An 18,487-nucleotide genomic window follows, 5' to 3' on the forward strand; every position below is an offset into this window, starting at 1 on the left:
TGGAAAGCTAGTCAAGCTAGCATTAGCCACATTCTCAGGGAAATCTGAATGTTGACATTGTTCACAGAAGCTGGATGTGTGCAACCTATTCCATCCACAAGTGGGATGCTAATTAAATCACAGAATACAGAAAATATCAAGCAGCTAATGCTAATGAGGATCCTGCTAAAACACTATGTTCTCCAGGTTAAAAAAATTATGTAAATAAAGAAAACGGTTTGAAAACCATTTTTTTACAGACACATTTCTTTAATGAGAAAAATTTAGCCTCTGAAACAGATCAACAAGGAACACACACACCAGTGGCACACAGCAAGTGTTCACCCTGCGATGTGTGCTGTGGCAGGTGTCAAGTACAAGGGTTTTCAATCTCCAGGAGACAAAGACTGTGGTGGGCAGGGCAGATACAGCCTCCCAGAGGAGGCAGATCCCAAGCCCGGGCTCAGAGTAAAAGTACTTTGGTATTTAGAATAAGTCACAGGGAACATCTGTATGTTGTTTCGATAGAAGCTGGTATTTTTGTTTGCTTTCATACAAACACTCAGAGGAACATATGGAAATCGAAGAAACTGGTTTGTTAAAAGATTCATTTATTTATTCGAGAGGGAGAGAGCACGATCAGGAGAGGCAGAGAGAGGGAGAGAGAATCCCAAGCAGATTCCACACTGAGCATGGAGCTTGATGCAGGGCTCAGTCTCACGACCCTCAGATCAAGACCTGAGCTGAAATCAAGAGTTGGATGCTCAACCGACTGCACCACCCAGGTGCATGGAAACTCTGATATTCAAAGTCTGAACCATTAACTCATGAGTTCCAATGATACAGCTTTTGCTTAACATCAAATCACTGCTAAGTTTGTACCATTACTGACGAACCGTGGACAGCGGCTTAGTCTAAGGAAAAAGCTATGAAAACACAGGAAACATTTCCCTTCCTCTGCCAGCAAATTAACTGAGAAAGTGCTCTGTGTCAGGTGCTGGTAGATTCTGGAATCAATACTTCCAGGTAGGCTTTTTTTTTTTTTTTTTTTAAGAAGTACAATCAATGCTATCTACTATAGATGATACTCATATTTCCTTGGTAGATTCTTCTCATAATGAAGGAAGAAATCTAGTCATGCTTCGCTATCAACAAAGTAGGAACAATGAAATTTAAACTGGGTCTACAGGTCGCAAAATGGAGCACACCCAGAGTCTTACCATAACTCGTTCAGGTGACTTAGATGATGAGATATGGGGCTTTTTTGCTGATGAGATTTTGGACCTTGAGTTAATCCTGTAATAGCTCAGGGCCTCTGGAGACCTTAGGATGGAGAGAATGTACTTTGTATTGGGATAGATGTGAATCTTTAGGGGCTGGAGGTCAGCTTATGTAGGTAAAATAATGCCCCCCAAAGATGTCCATGAGAATGGGTGCTATGCACTGAACTGCACCCCCTGCCATTCATATGCTGAAGCCTTAACCCCCAATGTGATGATATTTGGAGATAGAGCCCTAAAGGAGATAATTAAAGTTAGATGAGATCATAAAGGTGGAGCTCTACTCCAACAGACATGGTGTTCTCATAAGGAAAGAAGAAGAGACGCACTCTCTCTCTCTCTCCATGCACGAAGACAAAAAGCAACATAAGACACAGCAAGAAGAGGCCACCTGCAAGCTAGAAAGAGAGGTCTCATCAGAAAACAACCCTGCTGGCATTTGATCTTGGGCTTAAAGACTCAAGAATTATATGAATTGTAAGTGGAGATTATATCTATTTCATGCATGTAAAATAAAATCATAAAAATAAATTAGGTCAAGGCAGGGGGTGGGTACTGTCCTTTCCACTTAACATTTTAAGAACACCAATATATACATTTATACGAAAACATTTCAGATCCTTCCCTGGTGGGCAGAGATGAAAAAGAACCAAATTTTAAAGCTGAGAGGAGGCCTGCAGAGAGGTGTGGAGGCTGGCATGGACTCTCCAGTGAGCGGGTGGACCCTGGCATGTCCAGCACACCTCTTTCTAGCTCTGTCACCCACCTCAGACACCTGTAAGATACGGCCACTGCAAGACTGGAAAAGGCATTTATTTCCCTTTGTTTTAGTTTCCTGTGAGCCATCACCACAAATGGGGTGGCTCAGAACAGCTGACGTTTGCTCTCTTACAGTTGTGGAGACCGGAAGTCCAAAGTCAGTCTCCCTGGGCCAAGAGCAAGATGCCAGTAGGGTGCACTCCGAGCCTACAGAGCTCTAGGGAAGCCTCCCTTCTTTGTCCCCATTGATGCTCGTGGCTGCATCACTGTGATCTCTGCCTCCCTGGTCACGTTGCCTTTTCCCCTGTCTGTGTCAGATCTCCCTCTGCCTCCTTCTCATACAGATATGTGTGGCTGCATTTAGGATTCATGCATAAAGCAGGAAACCTCCCCCCACCCACCACCCTCCAACAATCCCTTTTTTGCCATATAAATAGGTGATGTTCCAGGGATTAGGACATGGAACCTTTGGGGGGGGGGTGTCTTCTCACCCAGCTGATCCCTTAAGACCTTTTCTCCATTTCTAACTAACCCATAACTTTAGAAGGCATCCTCTGAAAACACAATAATCACACATTCACTAAATTTTTAAGAAAAAAATCAAAAAAGAATCTGGATAAGGATAAAGCAAGAGAGAAAAAGACTAATACATCTGAGGTTATGTAAATTATCTCTTAACCTAATTTCTGCTCATTTTAGTACCTCATATAAAAAGCACAGAGTTTATTTAGAGATAATCTGGAATTTGAGGAATAGAAAATAGCCATTTGAGGATATGCTGTTTTTGCTGAAGTGATAAATGGTTATTCCAGCAGGGTTTAAGGTAAGAGAAGAGCTCTGTCTCATAGAGAAGGTGGACCATTGCTGCCTGGAAATCAATCCTCCTTGGTGCTCTGACCTGCCTAGTTCACTGTGGGCAATTTCTCTCCCCTTCTCTGATTTTATTATATCACCTATTTCTGTATTCTTGACTCAGACCTGGTAACTCGACTGAGACTCCTGAATTGCTGTCTTTGGTTTTCTGACTGGCCAGAGTCTTTCCTAAAATAGCAACTATTAGACTAGCCAGCTCCTTGTAACAGATGGTCCTGAAGGCTCCCTAAATTCACTTGAACTTTCCCAAGGGACTTTCATCCAAACCAGGCAACAGACTAAAGAAAATCAGAGTGCCAGGATGGGATTTATCTTTTTCATGGTCTATATACAACTGTGCCTTTAACACAGGATGCAAAATGTAGCAATGCTTTGAAAAATGTCCCTTTATGGATAAATACGTAGGCACATTTGCCTCAGCTTAGATTCTTAATGCAAGCACGCATAACAATCTACTGCCATCCCTCAGATAAATGGCTCTTTAGTGTAAGGATTCAATAAATAACCAAGATGTACCTCACAATCCTAGAACTAATGATGAAAAGTCAAAGTAGAGCCTGTTAAGATCCTCCCAGGGACTCACTTCTCAAGACTTTGGAAGTTTGCAACTAACTATAAGGTTAGTAGCCATGTAAATTAATTCTTTCTTTTATGGAAACCTGTCAGAACTCCCTCTTCTCAGATTTGTTTCAATTTAAAGAATGGTGCAAATTCACTGAGTTCAAGGCATGTAGACTGCATCCATAAAGTATTTCATAAATCAAGGGGTCTTGTTGTGGCAGACAGGAGGCTGCCTCTCTGAGTCACTGTACTCTTTTCAACTCTGCAGAGGCTGACCCTTAGAAACACTGACTTTCTGGAAACTTCTTCCAGCTAAGGGAGGCCATGCAAGATGGTTGTGGCAAGTAAGCTGTCTCCCAGCTGGTTTCAGACAAAGACAGAACTACATGAGGCAAGTCCTGTGATTTTCCCTTCTTTCTAGTGAGGATAGGAGGTGTGATGTGTGAAGCCAGTGCAGTCACTTTGCCAGCATGCTGACGATAACAGCAGAGATACCTGAGCTACTTAACCATCCTGGCTGTGTCTGGACTTCTCCTTTTGTTTTGTTTTGTTTGTTTGTTTAAAGAAGGGGAAGAGCAGAGGGAAGAGAGAGAGAATCTTCTTTTTTTTTTTTTTAATTTACTTATCTTGGAGAGAGAGAGAGAGAGAGAGAGAGAGAGAGAAAGAGAAAGAGTTGAATGAAAGGAGGGGCACATGAAGAGAAAATCTTGAGCAGAATCTGTGCTAAGTGTGAAGCCTTATGTGGGGCTTGATCTCACAACCCTGAGATCATGACCTAAGCCAAAGTTAAGAGTCGGATGGATGCTTGAACTAAGCCACCCAGGTGCCCCTGGACTTCTTTTATGAAACAATGCAACACTTATGGTTTGAGTTATTTTAGTGAGGCATTCTGTGGGGGACAAATGTAGTCTGATATACTGTAATATCTGGGCTTTGGACAAATGCTCAAGCTGATTCCTAACAGGCCTGTGGGCAGGCTGACCAGGCACATGAGATTCCTGAAGTGCATTCAAATGTTTATGCGTGATCTTAGGGGAAAGGCTCCCAGTGCTTCCCCATTGAGAATTATATTTGCTGTGGGCTTTTCATACATGGCTTTTAAGATGTCGAGGAATGTTCCCTCTATCCCCACACTCTGAAGAGTTTTGATCAGGAATGGATGCTGTATTTTGTCAAATGCTTTCTCTGCATCCAATGAGAGGGTCATATGGTTCTTGGTTTTTCTCTTGCTGATATGATGAATCACATTGATTGTTTTACGGGTGTTGAACCAGCCTTGTGTCCCAGGGATAAATCCTACTTGGTCATGGTGAATAATTTTCTTAATGTACTGTTGGATCCTATTGGCCAGTATCTTGTTGAGAATTTTTGCATCCATGTTCATCAGGGATATTGGTCTGTAATTCTCCTTTTTGGTGGGGTCTTTGTCTGGTTTTGGAATTAAGGTGATGCTGGCCTCATAGAACCAATTTGGAAGTACTCCATCTCTTTCTATCTTTCCAAACAGCTTTAGGAGAATAGGTATGGTTTCTTCTTTAAACGTTTGATAAAATTCCCCTGGGAAGCCATCTGGCCCTGGACTCTTGTGTCTTGGGAGGTTTTTAATGACTGCTTCAATTTCCTCCCTGGTTATTGGCCTGTTCAGGTTTTCTATTTCTTCCTGTTCCAGTTTTGGTAGTTTGTGGCTTTCCAGGGATGTCCACTCTCACCACTGCTGTTCAACATAGTACTGGAAGTCCTAGCCTCAGCAATCAGACAACAAAAAGACATTAAAGGCATTCAAATTGGCAAAGAAGAAGTCAAACTCTCCCTCTTCGCCGATGACATGATACTCTACATAGAAAACCCAAAAGTCTCCACCCCAAGATTGCTAGAACTCATACAGCAATTCGGTAGCGTGGCAGGATACAAAATCAATGCCCAGAAGTCAGTGGCATTTCTATACACTAACAATGAGACTGAAGAAAGAGAAATTAAGGAGTCAATCCCATTTACAATTGCACCCAAAAGCATAAGATACCTAGGAATAAACCTAACCAAAGATGTAAAGGATCTATACCCTCAAAACTATAGAACACTTCTGAAAGAAATTGAGGAAGACACAAAGAGATGGAAAAATATTCCATGCTCATGGATTGGAAGAATTCATATTGTGAAAATGTCAATGTTACCCAGGGCAATATACACGTTTAATGCAATCCCTATCAAAATACCATGGACTTTCTTCAGAGAGTTAGAACAAATTATTTTAAGATTTGTGTGGAATCAGAAAAGACCCCGAATAGCCAGGGGAATTTTAAAAAAGAAAACCATATCTGGGGGCATCACAATGCCAGATTTCAGGTTGTACTACAAAGCTGTGGTCATCAAGACAGTGTGGTACTGGCACAAAAACAGACACATAGATCAGTGGAACAGAATAGAGAATCCAGAAGTGGACCCTCAACTTTATGGGCAACTAATATTCGATAAAGGAGGAAAGACTATCCATTGGAAGAAAGACAGTCTCTTCAATAAATGGTGCTGGGAAAATTGGACATCCACATGCAGAAGAATGAAACTAGACCACTCTCTTTCACCATACACAAAGATAAACTCAAAATGGATGAAAGATCTAAATGTGAGACAAGATTCCATCAAAATCCTAGAGAAGAACACAGGCAACACCCTTTTTGAACTCGGCCATAGTAACTTCTTGCAAGATACATCCAAGAAGGCAAAAGAAACAAAAGCAAAAATGAACTATTGGGACTTCATCAAGATAAGAAGCTTTTGCACAGCAAAGGATACAGTCAACAAAACTCAAAGACAACCTACAGAATGGGAGAAGATATTTGCAAATGACATATCAGATAAAGGGCTAGTTTCCAAGATCTATAAAGAACTTATTAAACTCAACACCAAAGAAACAAACAATCCAATCATGAAATGGGCAAAAGACATGAACAGAAATCTCACAGAGGAAGACATAGACATGGCCAACATGCATATGAGAAAATGCTCTGCATCACTTGCCATCAGGGAAATACAAATCAAAACCACAATGAGATACCACCTCACACCAGTGAGAATGGGGAAAATTAACAAGGCAGGAAACAACAAATGTTGGAGAGGATGCGGAGAAAAGGGAACCCTCATACACTGTTGGTGGGAATGTGAACTGGTGCAGCCACTCTGGAAAACTGTGTGGAGGTTCCTCAAAGAGTTAAAAATAGATCTGCCCTACGACCCAGCAATTGCACTGTTGGGGATTTACCCCAAAGATGCAGATGCAATGAAATGCTGGGACACCTGCACCCCGATGTTTATAGCAGCAATGGCCACGATAGCCAAACTGTGGAAGGAGCCTCGGTGTCCAACGAAAGATGAATGGATAAAGAAGATGTGGTTTTCTCAGTTTTGCTTCAACGTGGATGGAACTGGAGGGTATTATGCTGAGTGAAGTCAGTCAGTCGGAGAAGGACAAACATTATATGTTCTCATTCATTTGGGGAATATAAATAATAGTGAAAGGGAATATAAGGGAAGGGAGAAGAAATGTGTGGGAAATATCAGAAAGGGAGACAGAACGTAAAGACTCCTAACTCTGGGAAACGAACTAGGGGTGGTAGAAGGGGAGGAGGGCGGGGGGTGGGAGTGAATGGGTGACGGGCACTGGGGGTTATTCTGTATGTTAGTAAATTGAACACCAATAAAAAAATAAATAAATAAAAAGTTCTTTATAAAAAAAAAAAACACACAAAAAAAAAAAACAAAAAAAAACAAATGTTTATGTGGATGGGGACCTGGGCGGCTCAGTCAGTGAAACGTCTGCCTTGGGCTCAGGTCATGGTTCTAGATCGAGTCCTGCATTGGGCTCCCTGCTCAACAGGGAGTCTGCTTCGCTCTCTCCCTCTGTGTTCCCCAACTCTCATTTGTGCTCTTTCTATCTCAAATAAACAAATGAAATCTTTTAAAAATGTTTAAAAAATGTTTATGAGGACATATATGCCTTTTTCCAACGATGAGATGATTTATAGTTTTATCAGATTCTAAAAACAAGGATCCCTGGGTGGCTCAGTGGTATGGCACCTGCCTTTGGCCCAGGGCGTGATCCTGGAGACCCGGGATCGAGTCCCACGTCAGGCTCCTGGCATGGAGCCTGCTTCTCCCTCCTCCTGTGTCTCTGCCTCTCTCTCTCTATGTCTATCATAAATAAATAAATAAATATATATATATATATATATTTTTTAAAGATTCTAAAAACAGTTTCAACTTATAAATTGTTTCAGACAACAGGAACCCTTAGAGGACAATCTCAAATCCAGTGCCTGGCATCCCAGTCTGTCACCACTGCCGCCTTTCAGCCTTAAGTCCTTACGTTCATTATGTCCATCCAGGGCTTTCAGGCAGGCCCTTCTGCCCAGCTAGTGCTCCAGGATTATTATGCCTTGTGGTGACCTTCCCTCTTGGATTTCCTTCATCTCTCCTGCATCTGACTTTCATATTCCTCATCTTTCATAAAACCTTCCACCAATGCTTCCTGTCCTCCCCAATCTCACCCATATTCCGAACTGTCATAATAAATACTATCTTCACAATCCCTTTATGGGACCTAATTTCACTTAGCATTAACTAATTAACTTTAGCCAGAAACGATGACAAGGGTGGCAGTAGCAAGAGCAGCTAAAACAAGTATGTATTTCATGACCAGAGTAGACTCAATTCACCCAATCCGGCAGTTAGCAGGTGGGTATGAACAAAGGAATCTAGAAACACAATTACAGATGCCCAAGTGCAAGGCAACAATACCAGAGCCTATCAAGTAACTTATGCATCATCGGATAGGACACTTGGCCATAGTCATATATACAGATGAGCTCTGATGAGATCAGATTTGGGGGATGAGTTTAATACAGGAAAGAGAACAAAGAAAATACCTGGAAAACATGGCCAAACTACCTATTTCTAAAAGAAACAGTAAGAAACAGTAAGGTGTATGTACTTGTCACGATACACAAACAAATTATTAAATTACTGTTAAGCTACTTTGCGATTATCATAGGGACTATATACAGATTATATGTAGACTAAAAATGGGGCATCAATACAACTTAAAATATCATAAACATAAACATTCTATTGAACAAAACAATCTATTGTAAAAGAATGCACACCACATGATTATATTAATACTGGAAATGCAAAAAGTATAAAAGCATGAAAACTATTCTATGATGTTAGAAATTAGGGGACCTTTGGGAGGATTAGTGATGAGAAAGCATGGTTAGGGGCTCTTGTGATGGTGGTTGTATTCTGTGTCTTGATCTGGATACTGGCTATAAGAGCCTGTTCAGTTTGAAAATTCATCAATCGATATAATATTATATATGTGTTTTACATAAGTGTTTAAAAATCAATCATTCCAGAATTTTTAAAAGATTAGCTTCAAACAATGAGATATCACTACACACCTATTAGAATGGCCCAAATCCAGAATGCTGCCAACACCAAGTGTTGGCAAGGCTGTGGAGACACAGGAAGTGTGTCATTCATCACTGATGAATGATGAATGATGAATCACTGATGAGGATGCAGAATGGTGCAGCCAGTTTGGAAGGCAGTTTGGCAGTTTCTCACAAAACCAAATACCTTCCTAGCATATACTTCAGTAATCACACTCTTTGGTATTTATCCAAAGAAGTTGAAAATTATGTCTACATAAAAACCTGCATGTGAATGTTTATAGCAGCTTTGTTCATAATCACCAAGACATGGAAGCAGCCAAAATGTCCTTCATTGGGTAGATGGAAAACCAAACTGTGGTCCATCCAGACAATGGAATATTATTCAGCACCAAAAAGAAATGAGCTGTCAAGCCATGAAAAAGTCAGGGAAGAACCTTAAAAGACTACTGCTAAGTGAAAGAAGGACTGTATGTCCAACTGTATGACATTCTGGAAAAGGCACGATTGCAGAGACAGTAAAAAGATCGCTGCCAGCGTTCTGGGGCAGGGAGGGATGAAGAGACCACAGAGGGTTCTCAGGCCAGTGAAGCTATTCTGTAACGATACTGTAATGATGGATGTGTGTCATTACACATTCTCCCAAGCCCATGGCATGTACAACACCGAGAGTGCACCTTTTTAAAAAAGATTTATTTGATTATTTGAGAGAGAGACAGAAAGAGAGAGAGAGAGAGAGAGAATGAGAGTGTGGGGAGGGAGGGGCAGAGGGAGAGGGAGAGAGAAACTTAAGCAAATTCCATTCTGAGTGTGGAGTCTGACATGGGACTCGATCCCACGACCCTGAGATCACAACCTGAGCTGAAATCAACCTGGATGCTTGATGGACTGAGTCCCCCTAGGAGCTTCCCCAAGAGTGCACCTTAATGTAAACTATGCACATTGAGTGAGGATGATGGGTCAATGCAGGTTCATCCATTGTAAAAATGTGCCACTCTGGGGAGGGAGGGATCGGTAAGGGGGGATGCTCTGTGTGCCTGGGGCCAGAGGGTGTCTAGGAAAACTCTGTGCCTGCTTCTCAGTTTTGCTGTGAATCCCAAACTACCCTAAAATAATAGCCTATTAAAAAAACAAAATCTATAGAAATGTTATTACAGAGCTTCCTTTGTTAACTAGCAGTCACACCTCTGAAGTGGAAGGATTCTCTCAAATGTAATTTTAATACATCTCTTTTTTTTTTTTTCCACACAAACCCATTTCATCTTATTTTGACTCTGGTGCACATTCAGAACACTTGATTAAGTGTCTGACTTGCTCGTACCTATTCCTTCTTATAGGAGAATCCAATTTATGAGCCATGATGGCCAATTTGCTAGATTTCACTCCCTCTCAGTAAAGTCTATTGGGTCCAATTGAAAATTAAAAAAAGATAAGCTGAGAGTCAGCATAGCTGTTACAGACACTGGACCTACACTGGTGATGGAATTTCAACTCCATAAAAATTATCTCTATGCTCTGCTCCCACCCAAAAGACTAATGAGTCTTATACTCTGATAACCTCTGCATGGCCGCCGCCCAGTCTACTGTCACTGTGACTTTCAAATGTCCGAGGCTTTTCCGTTCCACACCACCTGAAACTGGTGTCCATCTTCTCTAATGTGAAAATCCATAAGGTCAACTGTCAGGGCTATTTCAATGCAAACGTGATCCTGCTGGATTTTTCAGCTCCTACAGCATTCGACATTCGCTGTGGCAGTGGAGAATGTCAGAGGCCTTTGCATTGGAATGCAATAACTGTATTTGCCAAAAAAAGGCATACGCCATTGCGTGTGACCCAGGGTAGGCTGCGTATTTAATAGCTGAAAATAAAAAAGGTAACTTTGGAGTCTATCACGCCAAAGAGAAATTTAGGAAAGGGCACAGACTAGCAAGGGAGAAATGAATGACACAATTGAAAAGGACACATTCTTATTTGGCTAGTCCCTTTGGAGGCAAGATTGCCTTCAACACTTTTAATTTGATTTTTAAAACATAAATTGTGCGTAACTGGGGGTAATTAGACTGCACAACGGAACAAGGTACTTGTCGTTCAGAATGATCACCATGAGCACTTCAAGATCCTGGGCACCGACATCGCCTCCATGGTGATTCTTCCTGGAAAGGGGGCCCACGTGAGTTGGGGACGTTTCTTTTTTGTTTTTAATAATAAATTTATTTTTTATTGGTGTTCAATTTGCCAACATACAGAATAACACCCAGTGCTCATCCCGTCAAGTGCCCCCCTCAGTGCCCGTCACCCAGTCACCCCCACCCCCCCACCCTCCTCCCCTTCCACCACCCTTAGTTTGTTTCCCAGAGTTAGGAGTCTTCATGTTCTGTCTCCCTTTCTGATATTTCCTACCCATTTCTTCTCCCTTCCCTTCTATTCCCTTTCACTATTATTTATATTCGTTGGGGATGTTTCTATGAAAAGGCTGAACCCAGTGAGTTCAGAATGGATTTTCTGGGCGAGTAGAAAGCAGGTACGATGATTGGAGTTTCAACAAACCAGGATATAAGACGAGAAGCAGGCAGTCCTTGGGAAAGATTATCTTATGAAAAGTCCCTACTACAATTTCTTTCTTTTTTTAAATTTATTTATTCATGAGAGACACAGAGAGAGATGCAGAGACACAGGCAGAGGGAGAAGCAGGCTCCCTGTGGGGATCCCAATGCAACTCAATCCCAGGACCCTAGGATCATGACCTGAGCTGAAGGCAGATGCTCAACCATTGAGCCACCCAGGTGCCCCCATAATTTCTAAGTAAATCTATCAAAACAGAGGCAAGGCGACACACCCAGGATGGCACAAAAATTTTCAAGGTGTTATTATCATGAGGACTCTCATCTCCTCAAGACTGTACTTCATCCCTCCCCCAGGGGAAGCCACTGCTACCCAGAACCATGGCCACAGGCTGTCAGGGATGAACCCCACTCAATAGGCCTTACCCAAGCCCTGCCTCACACTTCTCTTTTGTTTTTGCTACTTGATCACACGACACAAGGGAGATTCTCCTTGTGCCCATTCCTGCGGTCTTTTTCTCAACCGACGCTGAGCTCTCAGGAAGAGCATCTGTGTCTCCTTTGCTCACACTTCACTGGGCACTGAGCTCAAGGCTCTCAGCCCCCAAGAGGGGAGCGTTGATGTTGGACCAATAGTCTGTACTATTGGTTGACGTGAGGATGCTCTGCAGGTTCATGAATTTGAGAAAGCTCTGGAGCCAGTGGCAGGTAGAGTGATTTGATGTTCTTTTCTGCCAGACCGAATTGCGATTGCCAAACAAAAGCCAGCGCTGCACCCCAGGACAGCAGATGCAGATAGACTGCAATGGGAGGGAAGGGGCACGGCTGATTGTCCCAACCCCAGGACACACGGCCTGAGCAGCACAACCCATAGAAAGAAATACCGGCTACAGAAGCCCAACAGAGCTCAGGGGCTTAGGCAAGGCTCGGCCACATTTGTATTTTAACAGGAGAATAAAAGAACTCCTGCTCTTCAAAGCCTTTTCTGGAATTCAGGGATTCACCAGGGCCCCACCACCAGCAGGTGCCTCTTGCCCACTCCTTGTTGTTGCCCTTGACAACTGGCCGCCAGCGTTCAAAGAGGTGACGGCTTACAGTGAGGACACTCGTGACTGCAGAGGGCACGCTGCTGCACAGGAGTCCAGTGGAAATGACTCCCGGGGTTGGCGGCTGCACTCGAGAGACCAGGACACGCTTCCCCGTGCAGCAGAGAAGGCTGAGGGCCAGCTCTCCGTGTGTGCTGCATGAGCACAAGGAGGGAGGGCTTCTGGGACGTTTACCACGCAGCCTCACTGCTGGACTGCTGGGGGACAGAGGCACTCCAGGGCGCCCTTTTATTTCACTCCAAAGTGACCACCGCAGGAGCCCTGGGACTCCAGGTGGCACAAACACTCACATGTGCCTTGGGAGGGTGGGAGCCACCACAAACTACTTAAAGCGCTGTTGCTTTCTAAGCCTCAGAGCCAGTGCTGGACAACCACAGAAGCAACTGTTCAGTAATCCTTCCCTCACAGTCCTGTTCAAAGGAAAACACAGGTAAGGAACACGTACTGCAGGAATCCTGAGGAAGACCAGATTGTTTCCACGTTAATTAAAAACGCGTAATTGGGGATCCCTGGGTGGCTCAGGGGTTTAGTGCGTGCCTTCGGCCCAGGGCATGATCCTGGAGTCCTGGGATTGAGTCCCACATCGGGCTCCCTGCATGGAGCCTGCTTCTCCCTCTGTCTGTGTCTCTGCCTCTCTCTCTCTCTCTCTGTCTCTCTCTCTCTCTCACGAATAAATAAATAAAACCTTTTAAAAAATGTGGTTGCTGAAATCCCTGGTGAAGGCGAAATACCATCAGCCAATCACAAAATAGAAAAAGTATTTGCCTTTACTCGCCCTTCCCCTACTCAGATTTCAGTGGCTGATTCCACTTTTTTCCCTGATCCATCAGATGTACTATCTTGAATCTCAAGTCCAGGTCCTCAGGCAACTCTGGTATTCTCAGAAAGAATACCTAGGGGGACCCCTAGGTGGCTTAGCAGTAGAGCATCTGCCTTAGGCTCAGGGCATGATCCTGGGGTCCTGGGATTGAGTCCCACATTGGGCTCCCCCCGTGAAGCCTGCTTCTCCTTCTGCTCTGTCTCTGCCTCTCTTTGTGTATCTCATGAACAAATAAATAAAATCTTTTAAAAGAAAGAAAGAAAGAAAGAACGAACACCGAGGGAGAGGGCCACATTCTCTTTGTCGTAATTGCCACCGAAACCTCTTCAATGTTAGGCACGTTTTTATGATACTTTAGTGTGTGTGTGTGTGTGTGTGTGTGTGTGTGTGTGTGTATGCCTAGATTACACCAGTGTTTTTAATAATTTTCCCACCATCGTTCAAACTAATGGCTAAAGTGTGATGGAATTCATTTACTATGAAGTTTCGCTTTTTAACATGTACAATTCAGTAGTTCTTGAGGCATTAACAGAGTCGTGAATCCACTGCCACTATCAAATTCCAGAATATTCATCACTTCCAAAAGACATCTTATTCTGATGTACCCATGTAGGCTTATCAGTTGTATCAAATGTACCACCCCGTGGGGAGGTTGATAACCAGGGAGGCTATGCAACGTTGTGTGGGGACAGACAGTATATGGGAAATCTCTGTGCTTTCCTCTCAATTTTTCTGTGAATCTGAAACTTCTCTAAAAATATAATGTCATTAAAAAAAAGAAAAGAAATCTCATACTTATTAGCAGCCACTCCTTACTGTCTCCACCTCCAGACTTTGGCAACTACTAATGTACCTCTACTCTATCTCTATGGATTTGACCATTCTAGGATCATGCAATATGTGGCCTTTTGGGTTTAACTTCTTGCATTTAGCATAATTACTTCAACTTTTATCCATGTGGTAGTATATATCAGAGATTCATTCGTTTGTATAGTTGAATAATATTCCACTGTATGGCCATACCACATTAATACCACATACCACATTTATCTATTCACTGGGTGAAAGGAACTGGGTTGTTCCTTTTTGGCTCTTATGAATAACAGTGCTATGGACAGGCATATGCAAGTTTCTCTATGAACATGTTTTCTGTTTTCTTGGGTATACACGTGGGAGTGTATACCCGTGGTATACTTGGTCATATGCTAACTCTATGACTTTTTGAGGAACTACTGAACGTTTTTCACAGAGTCTACAAAATTTTACATTCTAATTAATAATGTTTGAAGTTTCCCATTTTCCCACATTTTTACCAATACATGTTATTTTTCATTTTCCCCCCTTTTTATAGCAATCCTAAAGTGTACAAAGTGGTATAATGTGAATCTGATTTGCATGTCTTTGATGACAAATGATGTTGAGCATCTTTTTTTTTTTTTTTTTTGAGCATCTTTTTTAATGCTTATGGGCTATTTATATTTCTTTGGATATATACTTTTGAAATCCTTTGGTTGTTTTTAATTAAATTATTTCTCTCTTTGAGTTACAATAATTATTTATAAAATCTGGACATTAGATCTTCACTGAACATATGTCTTGCAAGTTTTTTCTCACATTCTATGGGTTGTCTTCTCTCTTTCTTGATATTGTCCACTGATGCACAAACATTTTTAAGTTTGATGATGTCCAATTTATCCAATTTCTCTCTGGTTGCTTATGCTTTTAGTGTCATATCTAAGAAGCTTGTCTAATCTAAGATTGTAAATATATGCCTCTAAGTTTTCTTCCAGAATGTCACAGTTTCAGCTCTTTTATTAGCTTGTTGATACACATTGAGTTGATTTTTGTATAAAGCATGAGGTAGGGCTCCAACTTGGCTCTTTTGTATATAGATATTCAGTTGTGCAAGCACTATTTGTTGAAAAGACTATTCTTTCCCCATCACATTATCTTGGTGCCTTTGTCAAAAATCAATTGGCCATAGATGTATGGTTTTATTCTGAGCTTTCAGTTCTATTCCATTAATCTATATTATACCTATGCTAGTACCATCATTACTGTAGCTTTAGAGTAAGTTTTAAAATAAGGAAGTACATGTACTTCAACATTCTTTTGCAAGGTTGTTTTGGCTATTCTGAGCCCCTTGCATTTTCATATAAATTTTAGAATCAGCTATTTAAAAGGGAAATTGGGATTTTTAAAAAGATTGAGTTGAATCTATAAATATATTCAGGAAGTATTGCTATGTTACCAATATCAGATCTTCTAATCCATAAACACAGAGTATCTTTTCGTTTTCTTAGGTCTTCTTTAATTTATTTCAATTAGTTTTATGTTTTTTTCTGTGGATAAGGTTGTACACCTTCTATTAAATTTAGTCTAAGTACATTATTCTTCTCAAAACTATTGCAGGTGGAAACATTTTATTAATTTAATTTTGGATTGTTCATTGTTAATATATGGAAATACAAATGATGTTTGTATATTGATCCTATATTATCCACCCTTGCTGCATATGTGTGTTTCTGTGTGTGTGTGTATATTCCTTAAGATTATCTATATACAAGTTCATGTTATCTATGAAGAGATAGTTTACTTCTTTCCTATCTGGATCTTTTTCTCTTGCATTGCCTTGGCCAGAATCTCTAATACAATGTGAAATAGAAACAGGGAGACTAAGTATCCTTGTCTTTTCCTGATCTTAGGGAAATGCTTTTAATCTTTCACCATTAAGTATGATAGTAGCTGTGAGTTTTTCATACATGCTTTTTATCAGATTGAGGAAGGTTCTACTAGCTTGTTGAGTGTTTTGCTATGAAAAGATTTTGGGCTTTGCAAATGTCTGCTCTGTGTCTATTGAGATGATCATGTGGGTTCCTTCCCCCTCTTTATTCTATTAATATGTATGTATTATATTGATCTTTCATACAGTAAATCAAATTTTCTTTCCTGGGATAAATAACATTTGGTTATGGTATAATATACTTTTTATATGTTGCTGGATTCAGTTTGTTAGTATATATAGATGTATAGTATAGACACCTATATTCATAAGGGATATTGGTAATAGTTTTCATTTCTTGTGATACCCTTATCTAGTTTTAGTTTCAGAGTACAGATTACCCTTTTTTTCATTCAAGTTTTGAAATTGTTTAAACGTATATCCATAATTAACTTGCACTTTTTGTACAAATGTAAAACAAATTTATCTATCTATCTATCTATCTATCTATCTATCTATCCATTTCAATGTATCTACTTCTTTTTCCATCTTAAGGTCTAATACCTGTACAGTCTATTTACTGGCGGTTAGAAGTGTGTTTTTTTTTGTTCACACAATTAGGAATCTAATACGACAATGAGAATGTGGCCATTGTAGTTTCCTATAACTGCCATGTAGTTATCTTACAGGAAAAATCTTCTCTCCTTAAGCTAACATTTCATCACAGCCCACTTCACATCTCACCTTCCTCCTGAATTTCCTCACAATGGATCTCTCTATCCTCCAAGGTCCTATAGCACCTATTTTTGAAGCATTCAACGGTGCAAGTGTATACACATTTTTGCTGTAGGTTTTTGCTAACAATTTTTGTGTGTTTTTTCTTTCCTGTAAGATTTCTGACTCTTTCTTATGTTATTTCGAGTACCTCTGTTGTTAGTTCACACTCAATGTATGTTGTTTTAATTATTTTTAAAATTCCTCTTTGATATAGTAACCATGAATTCCATGAGATCCACAGAATTGTTATATTTATAATGCCACTGTCTTTAAGCTTGTCAAGCATGAATAGGTAATTATGAATTTTAATATATACCGAGCATTTCTACACTTAGTCAACAATTACATCAATGAATTCAAAGCATACAAAATGGATTTTTTTCATGGAAACATATTAATCACTTAACCATATGGCACAATGGGAATCAGAACCTGGGAAAAATAAATTAGGTAACAGGTAGTTACTTAGAAAAAAATTGCAAAGCAAAACTGTGCATTTTCTCCTGTAGTGACTTGCTTTTCCAAGAATAAATATAAGTACCTGGTGTCAGCAGTATGACTGAGGTGACAATCAAGGAGCAGATGACCAGAATCACAAGGAGTGCAATTGCAATTCCCTTCCAGTTTCTTTGAGGAGGGTTACTCCCCACCAGCTCCTAAAAACAACAACAGAAAAGAGAAACCGAGTGAGTGAAGTAAGGAAATAAAACAAACCAAATAAATACATTCCAATTAAATCAAGAACAAAGACACAAAAGAGTGAATGAGGCATATTCTTATCCTTGAAGCTATGAGTAGCTCTTTTTTCTGCCCTTCTGCCTCCTGCTTTCATCTCTGTACCATGGCATAACCTCATCTCAAGAACGAATATGATAGTCTATTATGTTTACAGCTTTTCTGAGAACTGAATGTTTCTACACCTGGCACACTGGGTTCTATAGCACAGGGCAACTGTGGCATTTCTCTTCATTACAGCCAACCTAATCTCCACTGAATCAAACCCAAGTATGATGAATATTCCCAGCTCCAAATCCTCTCTCATCTTCCTTTTCATTCACACCCACACTGTTAACTTCTATCCCAGAGTACCAGATTCAAATGTTTATTTAGCACATACCACATACCAAGTTTAACTAACTTCTATGCGTTGTTCACTATCTTGAGCCCTTTCTTCCTTCTATAGAACTTCATACAAGATTTCAAGATTCCCCAGATCTCTTCACTGGGTAATTAAATTATACGTATTCTAGATTTTAGTCCCTCCAAGGAGCTGTGTTTGCATTGCAGCAGGAGTTAGGGATGGGAGAAAGAATCTGGAGACGTTGCTGAAGTGTGCTAAAGGTCAGATAAATCTAGGAAATTAATCAGGGATACTGGTTGCTGAAATCAACTTTCAATCCCTTTCACATCAGTGTGCTTGTATAATTTATACTCCAACCTGGGATTCCTTGAGAGACAAAGGAGTTAATATTTATAGTTAATAATTAATAAATACAATAGTTTTTATTTATAATAATGACCATAATTGTACAAGAGCAACTGTCATTCCCCTTGGCAAATAAAGACATATGGTCACACTGAAAATGGTCTACTGCTCCTTCTGC

The 18,487-nt window shown here is 40.7% G+C and overlaps 1 protein-coding gene across 4 annotated transcripts in view; it reads right to left on the reverse strand.

The window, feature by feature from the left end:
• Positions 1–18,487, reverse strand: part of DPP6 (dipeptidyl peptidase like 6) — an 823,115-nt gene that overhangs the window by 329,278 nt on the left and 475,350 nt on the right. For all 4 annotated transcript variants that reach the window (XM_077849559.1, XM_077849557.1, XM_077849556.1 and 1 more), the window contains exon 2: positions 17,425–17,539. In XM_077849559.1, the coding sequence (XP_077705685.1) occupies positions 17,425–17,539 (115 nt within the window). The remainder of the gene's footprint in view (positions 1–17,424; positions 17,540–18,487) is intronic.

This window comes from Canis aureus, chromosome 15 (assembly GCF_053574225.1).
Source record: "Canis aureus isolate CA01 chromosome 15, VMU_Caureus_v.1.0, whole genome shotgun sequence".
NCBI lineage: Eukaryota > Metazoa > Chordata > Mammalia > Carnivora > Canidae > Canis > Canis aureus.